The 16,387-nt window shown below is 36.2% G+C and overlaps 1 protein-coding gene across 1 annotated transcript in view; it reads left to right on the forward strand.

The window, feature by feature from the left end:
- The window catches only part of SCN7A (sodium voltage-gated channel alpha subunit 7), a 60,317-nt gene extending 44,898 nt beyond the window's left edge, over positions 1-15,419 (forward strand). Inside the window, exons 19-24 of the mRNA XM_024735938.1 lie at positions 7,423-7,701; positions 8,471-8,528; positions 9,288-9,421; positions 10,943-11,047; positions 11,362-11,632; positions 14,304-15,419. Of these exons, the coding sequence (XP_024591706.1) occupies positions 7,423-7,701; positions 8,471-8,528; positions 9,288-9,421; positions 10,943-11,047; positions 11,362-11,632; positions 14,304-15,358 (1,902 nt within the window). The 3' untranslated portion in view covers positions 15,359-15,419. The remainder of the gene's footprint in view (positions 1-7,422; positions 7,702-8,470; positions 8,529-9,287; positions 9,422-10,942; positions 11,048-11,361; positions 11,633-14,303) is intronic.
- The last annotated feature ends 968 nt before the right edge of the window (positions 15,420-16,387 follow it).

Below are 16,387 nucleotides of genomic sequence, written 5' to 3' on the forward strand. Positions count from 1 at the left end.
CTGGCATAATATCAGCGTTTCTTTTTCCTAATAAATTTAGATACAAAGAGGAAAAAAAAGTGTCAAAATCAGCAAGTTTTCTGCCCTTGATTCACAGAAAAGTAGGAAGCGATTTGCTAGGGAAGCTGCCTCTCAGAAATCAAGTGCTGTACTATTTGATGCCATTCATTAATTAGAACGGCAATGAGACAGTAGCCATGGACAATTCGAGGTCAGGTAAATAATTATGTTTAGGTCAAGGTCAGATCCAGATCTTAATCTTCATCTCATCCTCTGGAAGTTCTGTAGCTGAATTAACTGAGTATATAAGGAAGCTAAGTGATTACAAAATTAATGTTTTATGTATTTAATAAGCTTCAGGTGCTCTTACTATTTAAATATTTGTTTCAACCATATCTATTGCTTTTATTCTTACATTTGTGTGTATTTTCTAATAGACATAGCATTTTTTTCATCAGAAGCATCAGTGGGCCTTTCAAAGTATCTAAATGTCAACAAAGGATCTGTGACTTAGTTTTAGAAGTAAAACTGAATGTAATTAAAAGCATAATTAAAAATCAAAATATTAATTCAAGGACAGAAATCTAAGGAATATAAGAAAGAAAGTATAGGCACAAGGCTCCGTATCCAGTAATGGCTGAGGGAAGGGAAGGTTAGAATAGTAGAAAACAGAAGGGTCCCTCAGGGAAAAAAAGAGAGAGAGAGAAGTGAGGTTGGGGAAAAGGAGTCAAAGTATAAATGATAAAGGAAAGATAAAGAGGTAGCAAAGATTGAAAATATTTTATTGGGTATAGCCACTGGTTTACATTCACCATAACAGCTTTAGTGGACTGATAAGAATAAAATTCTGAATGTATCAATAATATTTAAAGAATGAAGGAACTGAGGAAATGGAGACCGTGATCATAGATTATTGTTATATTTAAGTTTAGGTGGTAGATTCATTTCCCAAATGTCCCACTCTGGAGTAGGTCACTAGAGACAGTGGTTCAGAGAGGAGATCTATGATTTTGAGAAGCACAGCTGCACATTCAGTGTTTCTTGACACAATCTCTTGCCTTGGCTTCAAGAATCTACAATCTCTACAATCTCTTGGTCTTCCTCTTACTTTCTCTCCACTTCTTCACCATCTCCTTTATAGGCTAATCCTCCCTGAAGTTAGAATCCCCAAGATTAGATCCAGGCTTTTTTCACTCTCATTTTATATGCTTTCTAAATAATCTCATACATATACACAGGTTCAGTTGTCTTGCCCATTTCTGGCACAATAGAGAAAATGGAAAAACGAGTTAAATAAGTGAAATAATTATGTATTCTAGTATTTATACCAATCAGCCCTGTTGTCTTTTAATATTTTTAGTACAAAAATTTTGAGAATATCTGGATTTTTAATATATATATATTTTAACATCTTTATTGGAGTATAATTGCTTTACAATGGTGTGTTAGTTTCTGCTTTATAACAAAGTGAATCAGCTATATGCATAAATATATCCCCATATCTCCTCCCTCTTCAACCTCCCTCCCACCCTCTCTATCCCACCCCTCTAGGTGGTCACAAAGCACCGAGCTGACCTCCCTGTGCTCTGCGGCTGCTTCCCATTAGCTATCTATTTTAAACACTACAAATAACGCAGTTTCGTTTCTTTTTATGGCTGAGTAATATTCCATTGTATATATGTGCCACATCTTCTTTATCCATTCATCTGTCGATGGACACTTCAGTTGCTTCCGTGTCCTGGCTATTGTAAATGGTGCTGCAATGAACATTGTAGTACATGACTCTTTTTTGAATTGTGGTTTTCTCAGGGTATATGCCCAGTAGTGGGATTGCTGGGTCCTATGGTAGTTCTATTTTTAGTTTTTTAAGGAACTTCCATACTGTTCTCCATAGTGGCTGTATCAATTTACATTCCACCAACAATGCAAGATGTTGCCCTTTTCTCCACACCCTCTCCAGCCTTTATTGTTTGTAGATTTTTGATGATGGCCATTCTGATTGGTGTGAGGTGATACCTCATTGTAGTCTTGACTTGCATTTCTCTCATGATTAGTGATGTTGAGCATCCTTTCATGTGTTTGTTGGCAATTTGTGTACCTTCTTTGCAGAAATGTCTATTTAGATCTTCTGCCCATTTTTGGATTGGGTTGTTTGTTTTTTTGATATTGAGCTGCATGAGCTGCTTGTATATTTTGGAGATTAATCCCTTGTCAGTTGCTTCACTTGCAAATATTTTCTCCCATTCTGAGGGTTGCCTTTTGTCTTGTTTATGGTTTCCTTTGCTGTGCAAAAACTTTGTTTCATTAGGTCCCATTTGTTTATTTTTGTTTTTATTTCCATTTCTCTAGGAGGTGGGTCAAAAAGGATCTTGCTGTGATTTATGTCATAGAGTGTTCTGCCTATGTTTTCCTCTAAGAGTTTTAGTATCCAGCCTTACATTTAGGTCTTTAATCCATTTTGAGTTTATTTTTGTGTATGGTGTTAGGGAGTGTTCTAATTTCATTATTTTACATGTAGCTATCCAGTTTTCTCAGCACCACTTATTGAAGAGGCTGTCTTTGCTCCATTGTATATTCTTGACTCCTTTATCAAAGATAAGGTGACCCTATGTGTGTGGGATTATCTCTGGGCTTTCTACCCTGTCCCATTGATCTATATTTCTGTTTTTGAGCCAGTACAATACTGTCTTGATTACAGTAACTTTGTAGTATAGTCTGAAATCTGGGAGCCTGATTCCTCCAGCTCCATTTTTGTTTCTCAAGATTGCTTTGGCTGTTCGGGGTCTTTTGTGTTTCCATACAAATTGTGAAGTTTTTTGTTCTCATTCTGTGAAAAATGCCAATGGTAGTTTGATAGTGTTTGCAGTGAATCTGTAGATTGCTTTGGGTAGTGGAGTCATTTTCACAATCTTGATTCTTCCAATCCAACAACATAGTATATCTCTCCATCTGTTTGTACCATCTTTAATTTCTTTCATTGGCATCTATAGTTTTCTGCATACAGGTCTTTTGTCTCCTTAGGTAGGTTTATTCCTAGGTATTTTATCTTTTCGTTGCAATGGTAAATGGGAGTGTTTCTGTAATTTCTCTTTCAGATTTTTCATCATTAGTGTATAGGAATGAAAGAGATTTCTGTGCATTAATTTGGTATCCTGCTACTTTACCAAATTCATTGATTAGTTCTAGAAGTTTTCTGGTAGCATCTTTAGGATTCTCTATGTATAGTATCATGTCACCTGCAAACAGTGACAGTTTTGCTTCTTCTTTTCCCATTTGGATTCCTTTTATTTCTTTTTATTCTTTGATTGCTGTGGCTAAAACTTCAAAAACGTTGAATAATAATGGTGAGAGTGGGCAACATTGTCTTGTTCCTGAACTTAGAGGAAATGCTTCTAGTTTTTCACCTTTGTAAACAATGTTTGCTGTGGGTTGGTCATATAATGGCCTTTATTATGTTGAGGTAAGTTCCCTCTATGTCTACTTTCTGGAGGATTTTCATCATAAATGGGTGTTGAATTTTGTTGAAAATTTTTTCTGCATCCATTGAGATTATCATATTGTTTTTCTCCTTCAGTTTGTTAATGTCGTGTGTCACATTGATTGATTTGTGTATACTGAAGAATCCTTGCATTCCTGGGATAAACCCCACTTGATCATGGTGTATGATCCCTTTAATGTGCTGTTGGATTCTGTTTGCTAGTGTTTTGTTGAGGAATTTTGCATCTATGTTCATCAGTGATACTGGCCTGTAGGTTTTTTTTGTGTGTGTGACTTCTTTGTCTGGTGTTGGTATCAGGGTGATGGTGGCCTCATAGAATGAAGTTGGGAGTGTTCCTCCCTCTGCTATATTTTGGAAAACTTTGAGAAGGATAGCTGTTAGCTCTTCTCTAAATGTTTGATAGAATTTGCCTGTGAAACTGTCTGGTCCTGGGCTTTGGTTATTGGAAGATTTTTAAACAGTTTCAATTTCAATGCTTGTGATTGGTCTCTTCATATTTTCTATTTCTTCCTGGTTGAGTCTTGGAAGGTTGTGCTTTTCTAAGAATTTGTCCATTTCTTCCAGGTTGTTCATTTTATTGACATATATTTGCTTGTAGTAATCTCTTATGATCATTTGTATTTCTGTTGTTACTTGTCCTTTTTCATTTCTAATTCTGCTGATTTGAGTCTTTTCCCTTTTTTCTTGATGAGTCTGGCTAATGGTTTATCAATTTTGTTTATCTTCTCAAAGAACCAGCTTTAAGTTTTATTGATCTTTGCCATTGTGTCCTTCATTTCTTTTTCATTTATTTCTGCTGATTTTTATGATTTCTTTCCTTCTGCTAACTTTGGCGTTTTTTTGTTCTTCTTTCTCTAATTGCTTTAGTTGTAAGGTTAAGTTGTTTATTTGAGATTTTTCTTGTTTCTTGAAGTAGGATTATATTGCTGTAAACTTCCCTCTTAGAACTGCGTTAGCTGCATCGCATAGGTTTTGGGCTGTTGTGTGTTCATTGTCATTTGTTTATAGGTATTTTTTGATTTCCTCTTGATTTCTTCACTGATCTCTTGGTTATTTAGTACTCTATTGTTTAGCCTCCATGTGTTTGTATTTTTTTCCTGTAATTGATATCTAGTCTCATAGCATTGTGGTTGGAAAAGATACTTGACACGATTTCAATTTTCTTAAATTTACCAAGGCTTGATATGTGACCCAAGATATGATCTATCCTGGAGAATGTTCCATGAGCACTTGAAAAGAAAGTGTATTCTATTGTTTTTGGATGGAATATCCTATAAATAGCAATTAAGTCTATCTTGTTTAATGTCTCATTTAAAGCTTGTGTTTCCTTATTTTCATTTTGGATGATCTGTCCATTGGTGAATGTGGGGTGTTATAGTCCCCTACTATGATTGTGTTACTGTCGATTTCCCCTTTTATGGCTGTTAACATTTGCCTTGCATATTGAGGTGCTCCTATGTTGGGTGCATAAGTATTTACAATTGTTATATCTTCTTCTTGGATTGATCCCTTGATCATTATGTAGTGTCCTTCTTTGTCTCTTGGAATAGTCTTTATTTTAAAGTCTATTTTGTCTGATATGAGAATTACTACTTCAGCTTTCTTTTGATTTCCATTTGCATGGAATATCTTTTTCCATCCCCTCACTTTCAGTCTGTATGTGTCCCTAGGTCTGAAGTGGGTCTCTTGTAGACAGCATATGTACAAGTCTTGTTTTTGTATCCGTTCAGCCAGCCTATGTCTTTTAGTTGGAGCATTTAATCCTTTTACATTTAAGGTAATTATTGATATGTATGTTCTTATTACCATTTTCTTAATTGTTTTGGGTTTGTTTGTTTGTTTTTTGTTTTTTTGAGGTATGCGGGCCTCTCACTGTTGTGGCCTCTCCTGTTGCGGAGCACAGGCTCCAGATGCGCAGGCTCAGCGGCCATGGCTCATGGGCCTAGCCACTCCGTGGCATGTGGGATCTTCCCAGACCAGGGCACGAACCTGTGTCCCCTGCATCGGCAGGCGGACTCTCAACCACTGCGCCACCAGGGAAGCCCTGTATTTAATTTTTGATAGTTTGATTAATATGTGTCTTGGCATGTTTCTCCTTGGATTTATCCTATATGGTACTCTCTGCACTTTCTGGACTTGAATGACAATTTCGTTCCCTGTATTAAGGAAGTTTTCAACTATAATCTCTTCAAATATTTTCTCAGTCCCTTTCTTTTTTTCTTCTTCTTCTAGGACCCCTATAATTCAAATGTAGGTGCATTTAATTTTGTCCCAGAAGTATCCGTGACTGTCCTCAATTCTTTTCATTCTTTTTTCTTTATTCTGCTCTGTAGTTATTTCCACTATTTTATATTCCAGGTTACTTATCCATTTTTCTGCCTCAGTGATTCTGCTATTGATTCTTTCTAGAGAATTTGTAATTTCATTTATTGTGTTGTTCATCACTGTTTGTTTGCTCTTTAGTTCTTCTAGGTCCTTGTTAAACGTTTCTTGTATTTTCTCTATTCTATTTCCAAGATTTTGGATCATCTTTACTATCTTTACTCTGAATTCTTTTTCAGGTAGACTGCCTATTTCCTCTTCATTTGTTTTGTCTGGTGGGTTTTTACTTTGCTCCTTCATCTGCTGAGTATTTCTCTGTCTTCTCATTTTGCTTAACTTACTGTGTTTGGGGTCTCCTTTTCACAGGGTTCAGGTTTGTAGGTCCTGTGGTTTTTGATGTCTACCCCAAGTGGGTGAGGTTGGTTCAGTGGATTGTGTAGGCTTCCTGATGGAGGGAACTGGTGCCTGTGTTTTGGTGGATGAGGCTGGATCTTGTCTTTCTGGTGGGCAGAAACACATCTGTTGTTGTGTTTTGGGGTTTCTGTGAACTTATTATGATTTTAGGCAGCCTCTCTGCTAATGGGTGGGGTTGTGTTTCTGTCTTGCTAGTTGTTTGGCATGTGGTGTCCGGCAGTGGAGCTTGCTGGTCGTTGAGTGGAGCTGGGTCTTAGCGTTGAGATGGAGATCTTTGGGAGACATCTCACCAACTGATATTACATGGGGCCAGGAGGTCTCTGGTAGTCCATTGTCCTGAACTTAGCTCTCCCACTTCCAATGCTCAGGCCTGACACCCCGCCAGAGCACCACGACCCTGTCAGCCACACTGTATTCAAAATGTGATCTTAAGACCAGCACATGGTTATCATGTGGCAGCTTGTTAAAACTCGAACATTTCAATCTTTCTTTTCTTCTCTTTTCTTTTCTTTTCATTTCTTCTCTTCTCTTCTCTTCTTTTCTTCTCTTCTCTCTCTCTCTTTCTTTCATCAACCACTCTGATTGTTTTAGTTCTACTGCAGGCATTTTACTCCTCACATTTAATAAACCAGGGCCTCGCTTCTTCCCTTCCAAGGGTCGTGTTGTTTGAAGCTGTGCTGGGCTGACCTGGTTGGGGTTCAGAAGCCCTCAGGACCTATTATATTCTTCCAGCCTCTCTCTAATTCTTAGAAATCCAGCCCCCTCAACCTGTCTGCCACTCCCTCAAGGCAGGCCTATCTTCTAAAGCTAAGACATTTCCTTTCTCCTCCACAGTTAAAACTTTCCAGAAAGATCAGCAGTCCAAGGCTGGTATCATCTAATTAGCCAGCACTGAAATTGCTCAGGCAGGAGGCAGCAGGACCATCTGGGCAGGTGTGGGTGGTGAGGTAACTTGGGGTGCGCTGAGGCTGACACTAGAGCGCAGGCTCATGGCCTTTAATGTATATTTTTAATTGAAATTTGTTTTTTAGGTTATTCGACTACCAGATGTGATCTATTAAATCTTTAAAGATGGCCTTTTTTGTTGTTATTTCAATATGCCATTACATTAATTAATATTTCCAATTTAATTAAAACACTTTCACATTTCTTACCTAAAGTTTACATGTTTGTTTTTTATATGCCAGGTGGTAGTGAGAGCTTTGGTAAAAACTACTTTACCCACATTGAATGTGTTACTGGTCTGCCTTATGATCTGGCTGGCTTTTAGCATCATAGGAGTACACTTATTTGCTGGCACATTCTATGAATGCATTGACCCAACAAGTGGAGAAAGGTTTCCTATATCTGAAGTCATGAATAGAAATCAATGTGAAAGCCTTGTGTTTAATGAATCCATGCCATGGGAGAATGCAAAACTGAACTTTGATAATGTTGGAATCAGTTTCCTTTCACTGCTTCAAGTAGTAAGTACATGTTTGAATTTGTGAATTACATGTTCATTCATATTGTATGTGAACATAAAGGACAAAATGTGGGTGCTTAATAAAGTTGGTTTTAAATTATTTTAGCAATTATTAGTTAGTAGATACATGTTATGGGACATACTATACTAAGCTCATTTAGAAAGACAAAAGTGAAATATAGTCCTTGCTCTGTTGGGAGAAGGAAGTGGAAATAAAGGTAGGACTAACGGAGGAAATGACAGGTACTGGCCAAAGCTATTTCCTCCACCACTGATGAGATAATAGGTTCACAACTTTTGATCTAACTCAGATTACTGCTATTTTGTTTCTACTTGGTGCTTTGAGGAATGGCTACTTGGTCCCCCAATATCTAGCAGATATAAGGTGGTGAATAATTCCTGTCTTACCTCTGTCATAGTAAAGCACATATACAGCAGTTACAACTAACTATGACACTTGGGCAGCATGTATTTGTTTACCATTTATCTATCTATCTAACCAGTGCTCTCTCTCTCTCTTTTTATTAATACTATCTTAAAATATTTTAATTTATTAACTACAATTAAGCTAAGTAGTTTTAAATAGTTGTTAATAGACAGTATAAATGTAAAAATGAAAGTGGTAAAGATCTCAGTTACACAGTATATTGAAGTGTGGTCAGCCTTACTAATCAAATGCTTTACTGTATTAATAACAGATTGAGTTTTAATTTTTATTTGCCACAAAGCATAAGATTTCCATAAAAATTAAATACATGCCATTTTTACAGGCCACATTTAATGGATGGATCACTATTATGAATTCAGCAGTTGATTCTATTGGTGTAAGTACAATATAATCCTAGAGCCACTGTTAAGGTTCACACAAAGTCATTTTTGCAATTCAAGGACAGGACACAAGCAATAATTGAGTAATTAACATGGTAAAAGCAAATGCTTATGCTAGATAGAAATTAAATACATTTCAGATTGAATATTTCATGAACAATGAACTCCTTCCAGGATTATATACAATGGTTGAGGCCAAACAGACCCATTTGAAGGATTATCATAACAATGATTAAACCAATGCAATAAACTTTAAAATTCAAATAAAAGCCATGATATCTCTTCACCAAAGACCAAGGAGGAAATATTGCCTCAAGTATCACTGTTGTATTTTTTTTGTCATAAATTATTTTCTAAGTCTTAAAAGGTCAGTATAAATATTTTGCTTATTTTCTCACTTTTTATTTTATTTTTAAAAACAATTTTTTCAGAGAAACTTTAGATCTACAGCAAAATTGAGAGGGAGGTACAGAGATTTCCCATATACCCCTGCTCTCACACATGCACACCTCCCCATTATTGACATTCCTCACCACAGTGCTACATTTTTTACCAAAGACGAACCTACATTGACACATCATAATCACCCAATGTTCATAGTTCATAGGGTTCACTCAGTGTTGTACATTCTATGGGTTTGGACAAATGTATAATAACATATACCCTTCGTTATAATATCATACAGAGTATTTTAACTGCCCTAAAAATCCTCTATGTTCTGCCTTATTTCGCTTATTTTTTAACTTAACTTTTAGGTAGATATGCAGCCTAATTTTGAAGACAACATCTACATGTATTGTTACTTTATTGACTTCATTATCATTGGATTATTTCTTCCTCTGAGTATGTTGATTGGTGCTATTATTGCTAATTTCAACAAACATAAAGTAAAGATAAGTATAAATATTCTTTGTTCATCAATGTCCAAGGGGAAAAAAATGTCCTGCTTCAAATAATTGGTTTTGGATTCAGTTTAATATTGTTTTTATTTGGTACTTATCTTTAAAAAAATGATTGATGTTCCTGCAGATTGATGGATATTGCTGAAATGTTCACTTTTACATTGTTTTCTATATTTAAAAAAGCACAGACAAGATTAAAGGTTGAAAATTACAAATGTTTCTGTATATAGGTTTGTAAATAATGACATGCTGAAAAATAACATTGTTATGCATCTGCACAAATATCTGAAGATGTTCAAGAAAAATAAACCACACTTTTTTACTCTCTGATATACTCAAAGCTTTGAGTCATAACCAGCAGAGACATCTTTGTCAGTTGAAATAGCTTTTCCTGCTAGAAGTAGAGTCATAAATCCTAACTACATGACCTAAATAGGAGTGCTCGAAACAAATAAGAGAGAATTCAGAGGCAGAATTGAACAACCCATGTTTGGTGCCGTCTCCACACAAAGACTCCCTTCAGGGCTTCTATTAATACAAATGTCTCAAAAGTCATATAAGTTCACTTATTTTAACCTCAGGCCCTACTTTCTATTAGGTGTAGGAATGCCTTATGGTAAATCAAAGAAAAGAAGAGTTTAATCTTGAAATTCCATCTTTGGCCATGTCATCAAAGTTTAACCACATGCAGAATCTGGTAAACAAACCACTCTGAGTCTGCACTAATTAGATGGGATTAGAAAGATCAGTGGTCAAATGAAATATTCGTTGGATTGGATGCTTCATCTTCCTAGGGATTTCAACCTAATGGGATGATATCCTAGGATTCTGGACTTCAAACTGATGACCCCTATCAATTTTAAGTGAGCAAGTCCTGCCATGGGCAGTAACAATTCCTAATTCCTAGATTAACACATTAAATGTTCACCTCTTATTCACTTTGCATATTCTGTATAAGATACTGAAATTAGCACTAGAAACACAAAGATGAATAATCCCTAGAAGGTTCAATGAAGAGGTAAGCAATGGTGCTTTTTGAATAATAGTGAAAAGTATCTTCTAATAGTATTTGGAAAATTAAGTAACGTATGAACATATAAAAACACATATATGACCAATTATATTTTTTCCTGATTATTAAAAGGTACAAACCAGCTTTACCTTTAGCTTTTTAGTTCAACTTTTCTTAGTCACCTTTCCAGATATCCTCTGCTGTTTCTCCTTTGTCTCTAACAAGAGGTCGGCCTCAGTAACTAAAAAGTTAAAATACGGTTGACTACCCACAGGAAAGTTCATCAAAAGATAATTATCAATCATTTCCAGTGTATACTCTGTTTTGTATGAATTTTTGTGCAGAAGGTCAGACATGTTTAAACATGATTTAGTTCATTGCAGTTAATCCTTTTTTAAAGGATTAAATCAATAATTGCCAAGCTTTTGAAAACGCATATTAATGTAAGATGAAATTTGGATTAAATATGATTTTAATATCTTTTTCTTTCATTTATTTACCTGGGAGGCTCAAATATCTTTATAACAGTAAAACAGAAGAAACAATACCATGCACTGAAGAAGCTGATGTGTGAAGTCTCTCAAAAACCAGTACCTCGCCCAGGAGTAAGGAAATATCTAGATTTTTTTTTTAGGTTCTGAAAAAGTTTCCTTTATATATTCTCTCTTACAAATGAAGATGTGTTTTTAAAATTCTTAACAACAAATGCTTTTGACAAAATTTTTAAAATATAGTCTTTGAAAGAGCTTTTGATGGTCTTTCTGTTTGCTTTTACTCTGTGCTATAGTTATTGCTTGGTAAAAACCGTCTTCAGTTATTTTCCTATTTATGCTGGGAGGGAAGCTGTAAATCTAAAGACAATATGTCTGTATAAATATCTTATTAATAAAAATATTACACCTTTTTTCTTTACACACAGAACAAGTTCCAAGGATTTGTCTTTGACTTGATAACAAATCAAGTTTTTAATGTCATCATCATGGTTCTTATATTTTTCCAAGCAATAACCATTATGATACAAAGTGATGAACAGAACCCCAAAATTGACATTGCTGTCTACTGGATTAACTCAGTTTTTGTTACACTGTACACTGGAGAATGTGTACTAAAGCTCATCGTTTTCCATTATAACTATTTCACCAATGGATGGAACGTTTTTGATTTTATGGTGGTTGTTTTCTCTATTACAGGTAAGATTTTGTTTAGTCAAATTTTCATTTGTAATAATATTAATTCAGGCAAGCTCTTCGAGTAAACATCTCCTGAGATATAGTCTCTTAATAAGCAAAACAGGTAGAGATCCTTTTTATTTCCAGCAGGAATGCCTTACATTTTTACATTCATACCTGAACACATGCCTGACAGATATAAGATATTAAAAATACTTTCTGAATTAATACATAGACTTTACTTCACAGACCACCAGATAAATGCTTAATTATATCAGTATATCACATACATTATTTTTCTAAGATAACACTAGAAGGATCTTTATGTCTTAGCATGCTATAACCTTTCAAACTCATTATTGTTCCCTTTCCTCTAAGCTCTAAAACTGTTTGCTACTTTCACAACACTAGAGTTTTAGGGTTTAATGAATTTGTTACAAGTTTTCTCTTACTCTGGAGATCCCAGTCCTTTATTTAACAAATATACTTGATTACCCTCTTTGTGAATATATATTATGCTGTGTGCAAAGAGTTCAGTTACAAACAAAGTAGGCATAATTCCTGTATATACATAGTTTATAATCTATCAAGGGATGCAGATAATTAAACAGTACATGTTAATGCTGTGCTATTAAGGTTATGATAAGGGAAGAAGCATGGGGTGCCACAACAGCACAACAGAGCGAGGAGCACCTAATCAGTAAGCAGAGATCAGAGAAAACTTCACGGAAGAAGCAAAAATCTAAATAGAGACCCATTGGATAAGGAGGTAGCCAAGAATCTAAGATAAAAGTGTTTTAGGCAGAGAAAAGTTTGTTTATTGTCTGCCTCCCATAAGACACATACTAGAATGTTATCTCCATAAGAATAGAAACAATATTTAATGTTATTGTCAAGTACTATTCTATGCAGTCAGTAGTGAAAAATGTAGATAAACTGCTCAGTTGTGCTCCCAGAAAATTCATTCATCAGCTGGTAGTAGAAGCAGTGCAGCTAATATTGATAGACAAGTACAAGAAGCTTGCTAGAAAAGTATGTAAAGTCAGCAAAGGGCTGATAGGAAGAAAACAGAGGAAAACAGAATTAAAGAGCCCCATGAGATTGAAATGAGAGTTACTGAATCAGACATCTAGAAGGAGAGGAAATTGCAGTCCGAGATAAAGATGTTTGAATTTGAGATCTCAGAAGGTCAGGTATCCTGGGTGCAGAATGTGGCCATAGATGGGTGTGTCTACAGTAAAATGATGGAGATTATTAAAATTTAAGAAAGCCAAATACTGGAGGGCTAGCCTTTCAATGGGTTGTTGATGGTAGGTGCTGGGGTGGAAAGGGTGACAGTGAGCCATGTACCAAAGTCTCCAATGAATATGATTGAGGGAGAATGAATAGATCATAGAACCAAGGAATGGTAGGAGATGGTATAGTTGAATGTCATGGTCCACAAACTCAAAAATTTCTTTTTTGTTTATAAAATTAATGTGAAGGAAAAGTATCTGAAAAACACATTGGAAAGAGGGAAAGATGCTTGCTTGTTCCATCTTTCTACCCTGAGAAATGTGGAATGGGAAAGAGTGAGTTATCTGTGTTTGAGAGTGTTGCAAGGGGAATAGTGTCCTCAAGATAGAGTCAGATTTTAGATAAGAAAGGAAGTGAAGAAAATTTAGTGATGAAGAAGTAAAAATGTGTTTGTAATTAAGTAGGGAAACCTCCTGCATAATGGAAAAGTTTGAGAGATTGAGGAGAAATGAAAATTTGAGTCAGAGTAGAAAGTTCACTAAAGCACTGTGGAAATGAGGGTATATGTAAGATAGAACGTCAGAGAGAATGCCATCATTGGCAGTGACCAAATTAACAGAAATGTGAGACATGATCCTTCCAGATTCAGCAAACATACCATCTCATTTAGAAGTTTCATGGGATTTTCCCCTTCTCCACCTTCTCAACTCAGGATGAACCACACCCTCTCCAGTACTTTCAGAGAGCATCCCTTACATTTTTTATGGTAATTATAATTTCACCTTGCTCTATAGTTATATATCTCCCTCTCATAGTGCCATCATCCTCCCACCATTGCCAGAAAGAAAAGTTCTTGGCGAAGACTCATTTATTCAATTCACATTTAAAGCTCCTAAGGTCCCAGATACTATTTATGAAGTCAATAAATCAAATTATAATCTGTGATCACTGAATATAAAATATTTTTTAAACTATGTTTATCCACTAGGTCTTTCTGCCTTGCATTATAGTTAGTTTAAATATCTACCTCTACTCCCTAGATTATAGGGTCTTTGAGGATAGGAGTCATGTCACTCATCTCTGCACATTTTCTTGACACCTTTATGAGGTATCCAATAAAGGTTGGGTCGAATTAAATTTCTTGATCTAACTGCAATCAGGAAAAAAAAATATGACTACTGTCCTATATTATGAATTCATGCCATCTGTGACTCCAGAAGTGCTTGATCTGTAATACTCTGAAAATGATGGTAGAAATAATTATCTTCCAAATTTTGTTAGACACTCTGAGCATTGCCACAATTAGTATTTGGCTAACCCAGACTTTCAATATGTGCTAAATGTTATACGGGAAAGATTAATTACCTTAACATATAGAAGAAAACCAAAGAAATGTAAAATAATTTATATTCCTCTAAATAATTGTATTGCCTGCTTTATCTTTTCCTACACCAAGGACTATTTCTGCCTCTGATGGTGGGATATTACCTTGTACCTCCTTCCCTTGTGCAACTGATACTTCTCTCACGGATCATCCACATCCTGCGTCCTGAGAAAGGACCAAAGGTGTTCCATGATCTGCTGCTTCCTTTGGTGCTGTCCCTCCCCGCATTGTTGAACATCGGTCTCCTCATCTTCCTGATCATGTTCATCTACGCCATCTTTGGAATGTACAATTTTGCCTATGTTAAAAAGGAAGCTGGAATTAATGATGTGTCCAACTTTGAAACCTTTGGCAGCAGTATGCTCTGTCTTTTCCAAGTTACAATATTTGCTGGTTGGGACGGGATGCTCAATGCAATTTTCAACAGTAAATGGTCTGACTGTGATCCTGATAAAATTAACCCTGGGACTCAGGTTAGAGGAGACTGTGGTAACCCCTTTGTTGGGATTGTTTATTTTGTCAGTTATATCCTCATATCATGGCTGATCATTGTAAACATGTACATTGTTGTTGTCATGGAGTTTTTAAATATTGCTTCTAAAAAAAAAGCCAAGACATTGAGTGAAGATGATTTTAGGAAATTTTTTCAGGTATGGAAGAGGTTTGATCCTGATAGAACCCAGTATATAGACTCTAGCAAGCTTTCAGATTTTGCAGCTGCTCTTCATCCTCCTCTTTTCATGGCAAAACCAAACAAGGGCCAGATCGTTGCCATGGATCTTCCCATGGCTGTCGGGGACCGAGTTCATTGCCTTGACATCCTACTCGCTTTAACAAAGCGAGTTATGAGTCAAGATGTAAGCATGGAGAAAGTTCTTTCAGAGATTGAATCTGGATTTATGTTAGCCAACCCTTTTAAAGTCACATATGAGCCAATTACAACTACTCTGAAACGAAAACAAGAGGTAGTCTCAGCAACCATCATTCAGCGTGCTTATAAACGTTACCGTTTGAGGCAAAATGACAAGAAAACATCAGATATTCATATGATAGATGGGGACGTGGAAGTTCAGGCTATCAAAGAAGGTTCATATTTTGACAAAACTGAGGGAAAGTCAACCATTTAAAGCCAGATCTAATCCCACTCACTACCTTTTCACCTTCTTTACATATTCCCCAAATGTTAAAAGTTTAGATCAGAAATAAAAGCAAAGATCAGAGAAACTAAAGATTTCACTTAAAAATCAATTGTTTACAACCCATGGAAGATAAGCTTGTGCTCACAAGATCCCACGTCCAATTCACTTTTACCCCTGTATATTCAGTCTGACCAAGACAACCCCTTGCTATTACTGCAGAGTTAAATTGGGCTAAAACTGTTGTTTAATAATCCAATACTTGTTTTCTCTATATGGCTTATATGGTGTGTGCTTCTTCTGGAGGGTTGGGGGAGGTAGTAGCAGAAATTAGTAGCCAAAGGAGCTTACTTATATATTTTATGTCTACTTTAACTTGATGGGATTCAAGTCACTACTAATGGGACTTAATTACAAATAACCAAGTACTTTCTTAAAGTGGGATGGTATTTAAAAAAATAGTACAGGGCTTCCCTGGTGGCGCAGTGGTTGGGAGTCCGCCTGCCGATGCAGGGGACACGGGTTCGTGCCCCGGTCCGGGAGGATCCCACATGCCGCGGAGCGGCTGGGCCTGTGGGCCAAGGCCGCCGAGCCTGCGCTCCGCATCGGGAGAGGCCACAGCAGTGAGAGGCCCGCATACCGCAAAAAAAAAAAAAAAAAAAAAATAGTACAATGCTACAGGCCATTAAATCATAAACTTGCCTAGACCAATGCCAATCAGGGGAAGAGGAAAGGCAGTTCTTAGAAAGTGTCTCTGAGAGTAATCAAAGAGACTCTTGGGCTGATTCAAACCACTTTTGAAAAAGATTGATTAGAGCCTAGGTTTTGTTTTTGATTGTTTTGGTTTTATTTATTTTTGGTTTGTGAATTAATGTTGTTTCATTGTTCTTGGATTCCTGGTTTCTCATCTTTTTGGCTAGTTCCAGCTAAGGACCATTCTCTCTTTAAGAGAATGAGTTCCTAGAACAATCAGCATAAAGGGAGCTACAGTTATAGCCTACACTTTCTAATTTTTCTCAT

This window comes from Neophocaena asiaeorientalis, unplaced genomic scaffold, assembly GCF_003031525.2.
Source record: "Neophocaena asiaeorientalis asiaeorientalis breed wild unplaced genomic scaffold, Neophocaena_asiaeorientalis_V1.1 scaffold72, whole genome shotgun sequence".
In the NCBI taxonomy this organism is placed as follows: domain Eukaryota; kingdom Metazoa; phylum Chordata; class Mammalia; order Artiodactyla; family Phocoenidae; genus Neophocaena; species Neophocaena asiaeorientalis.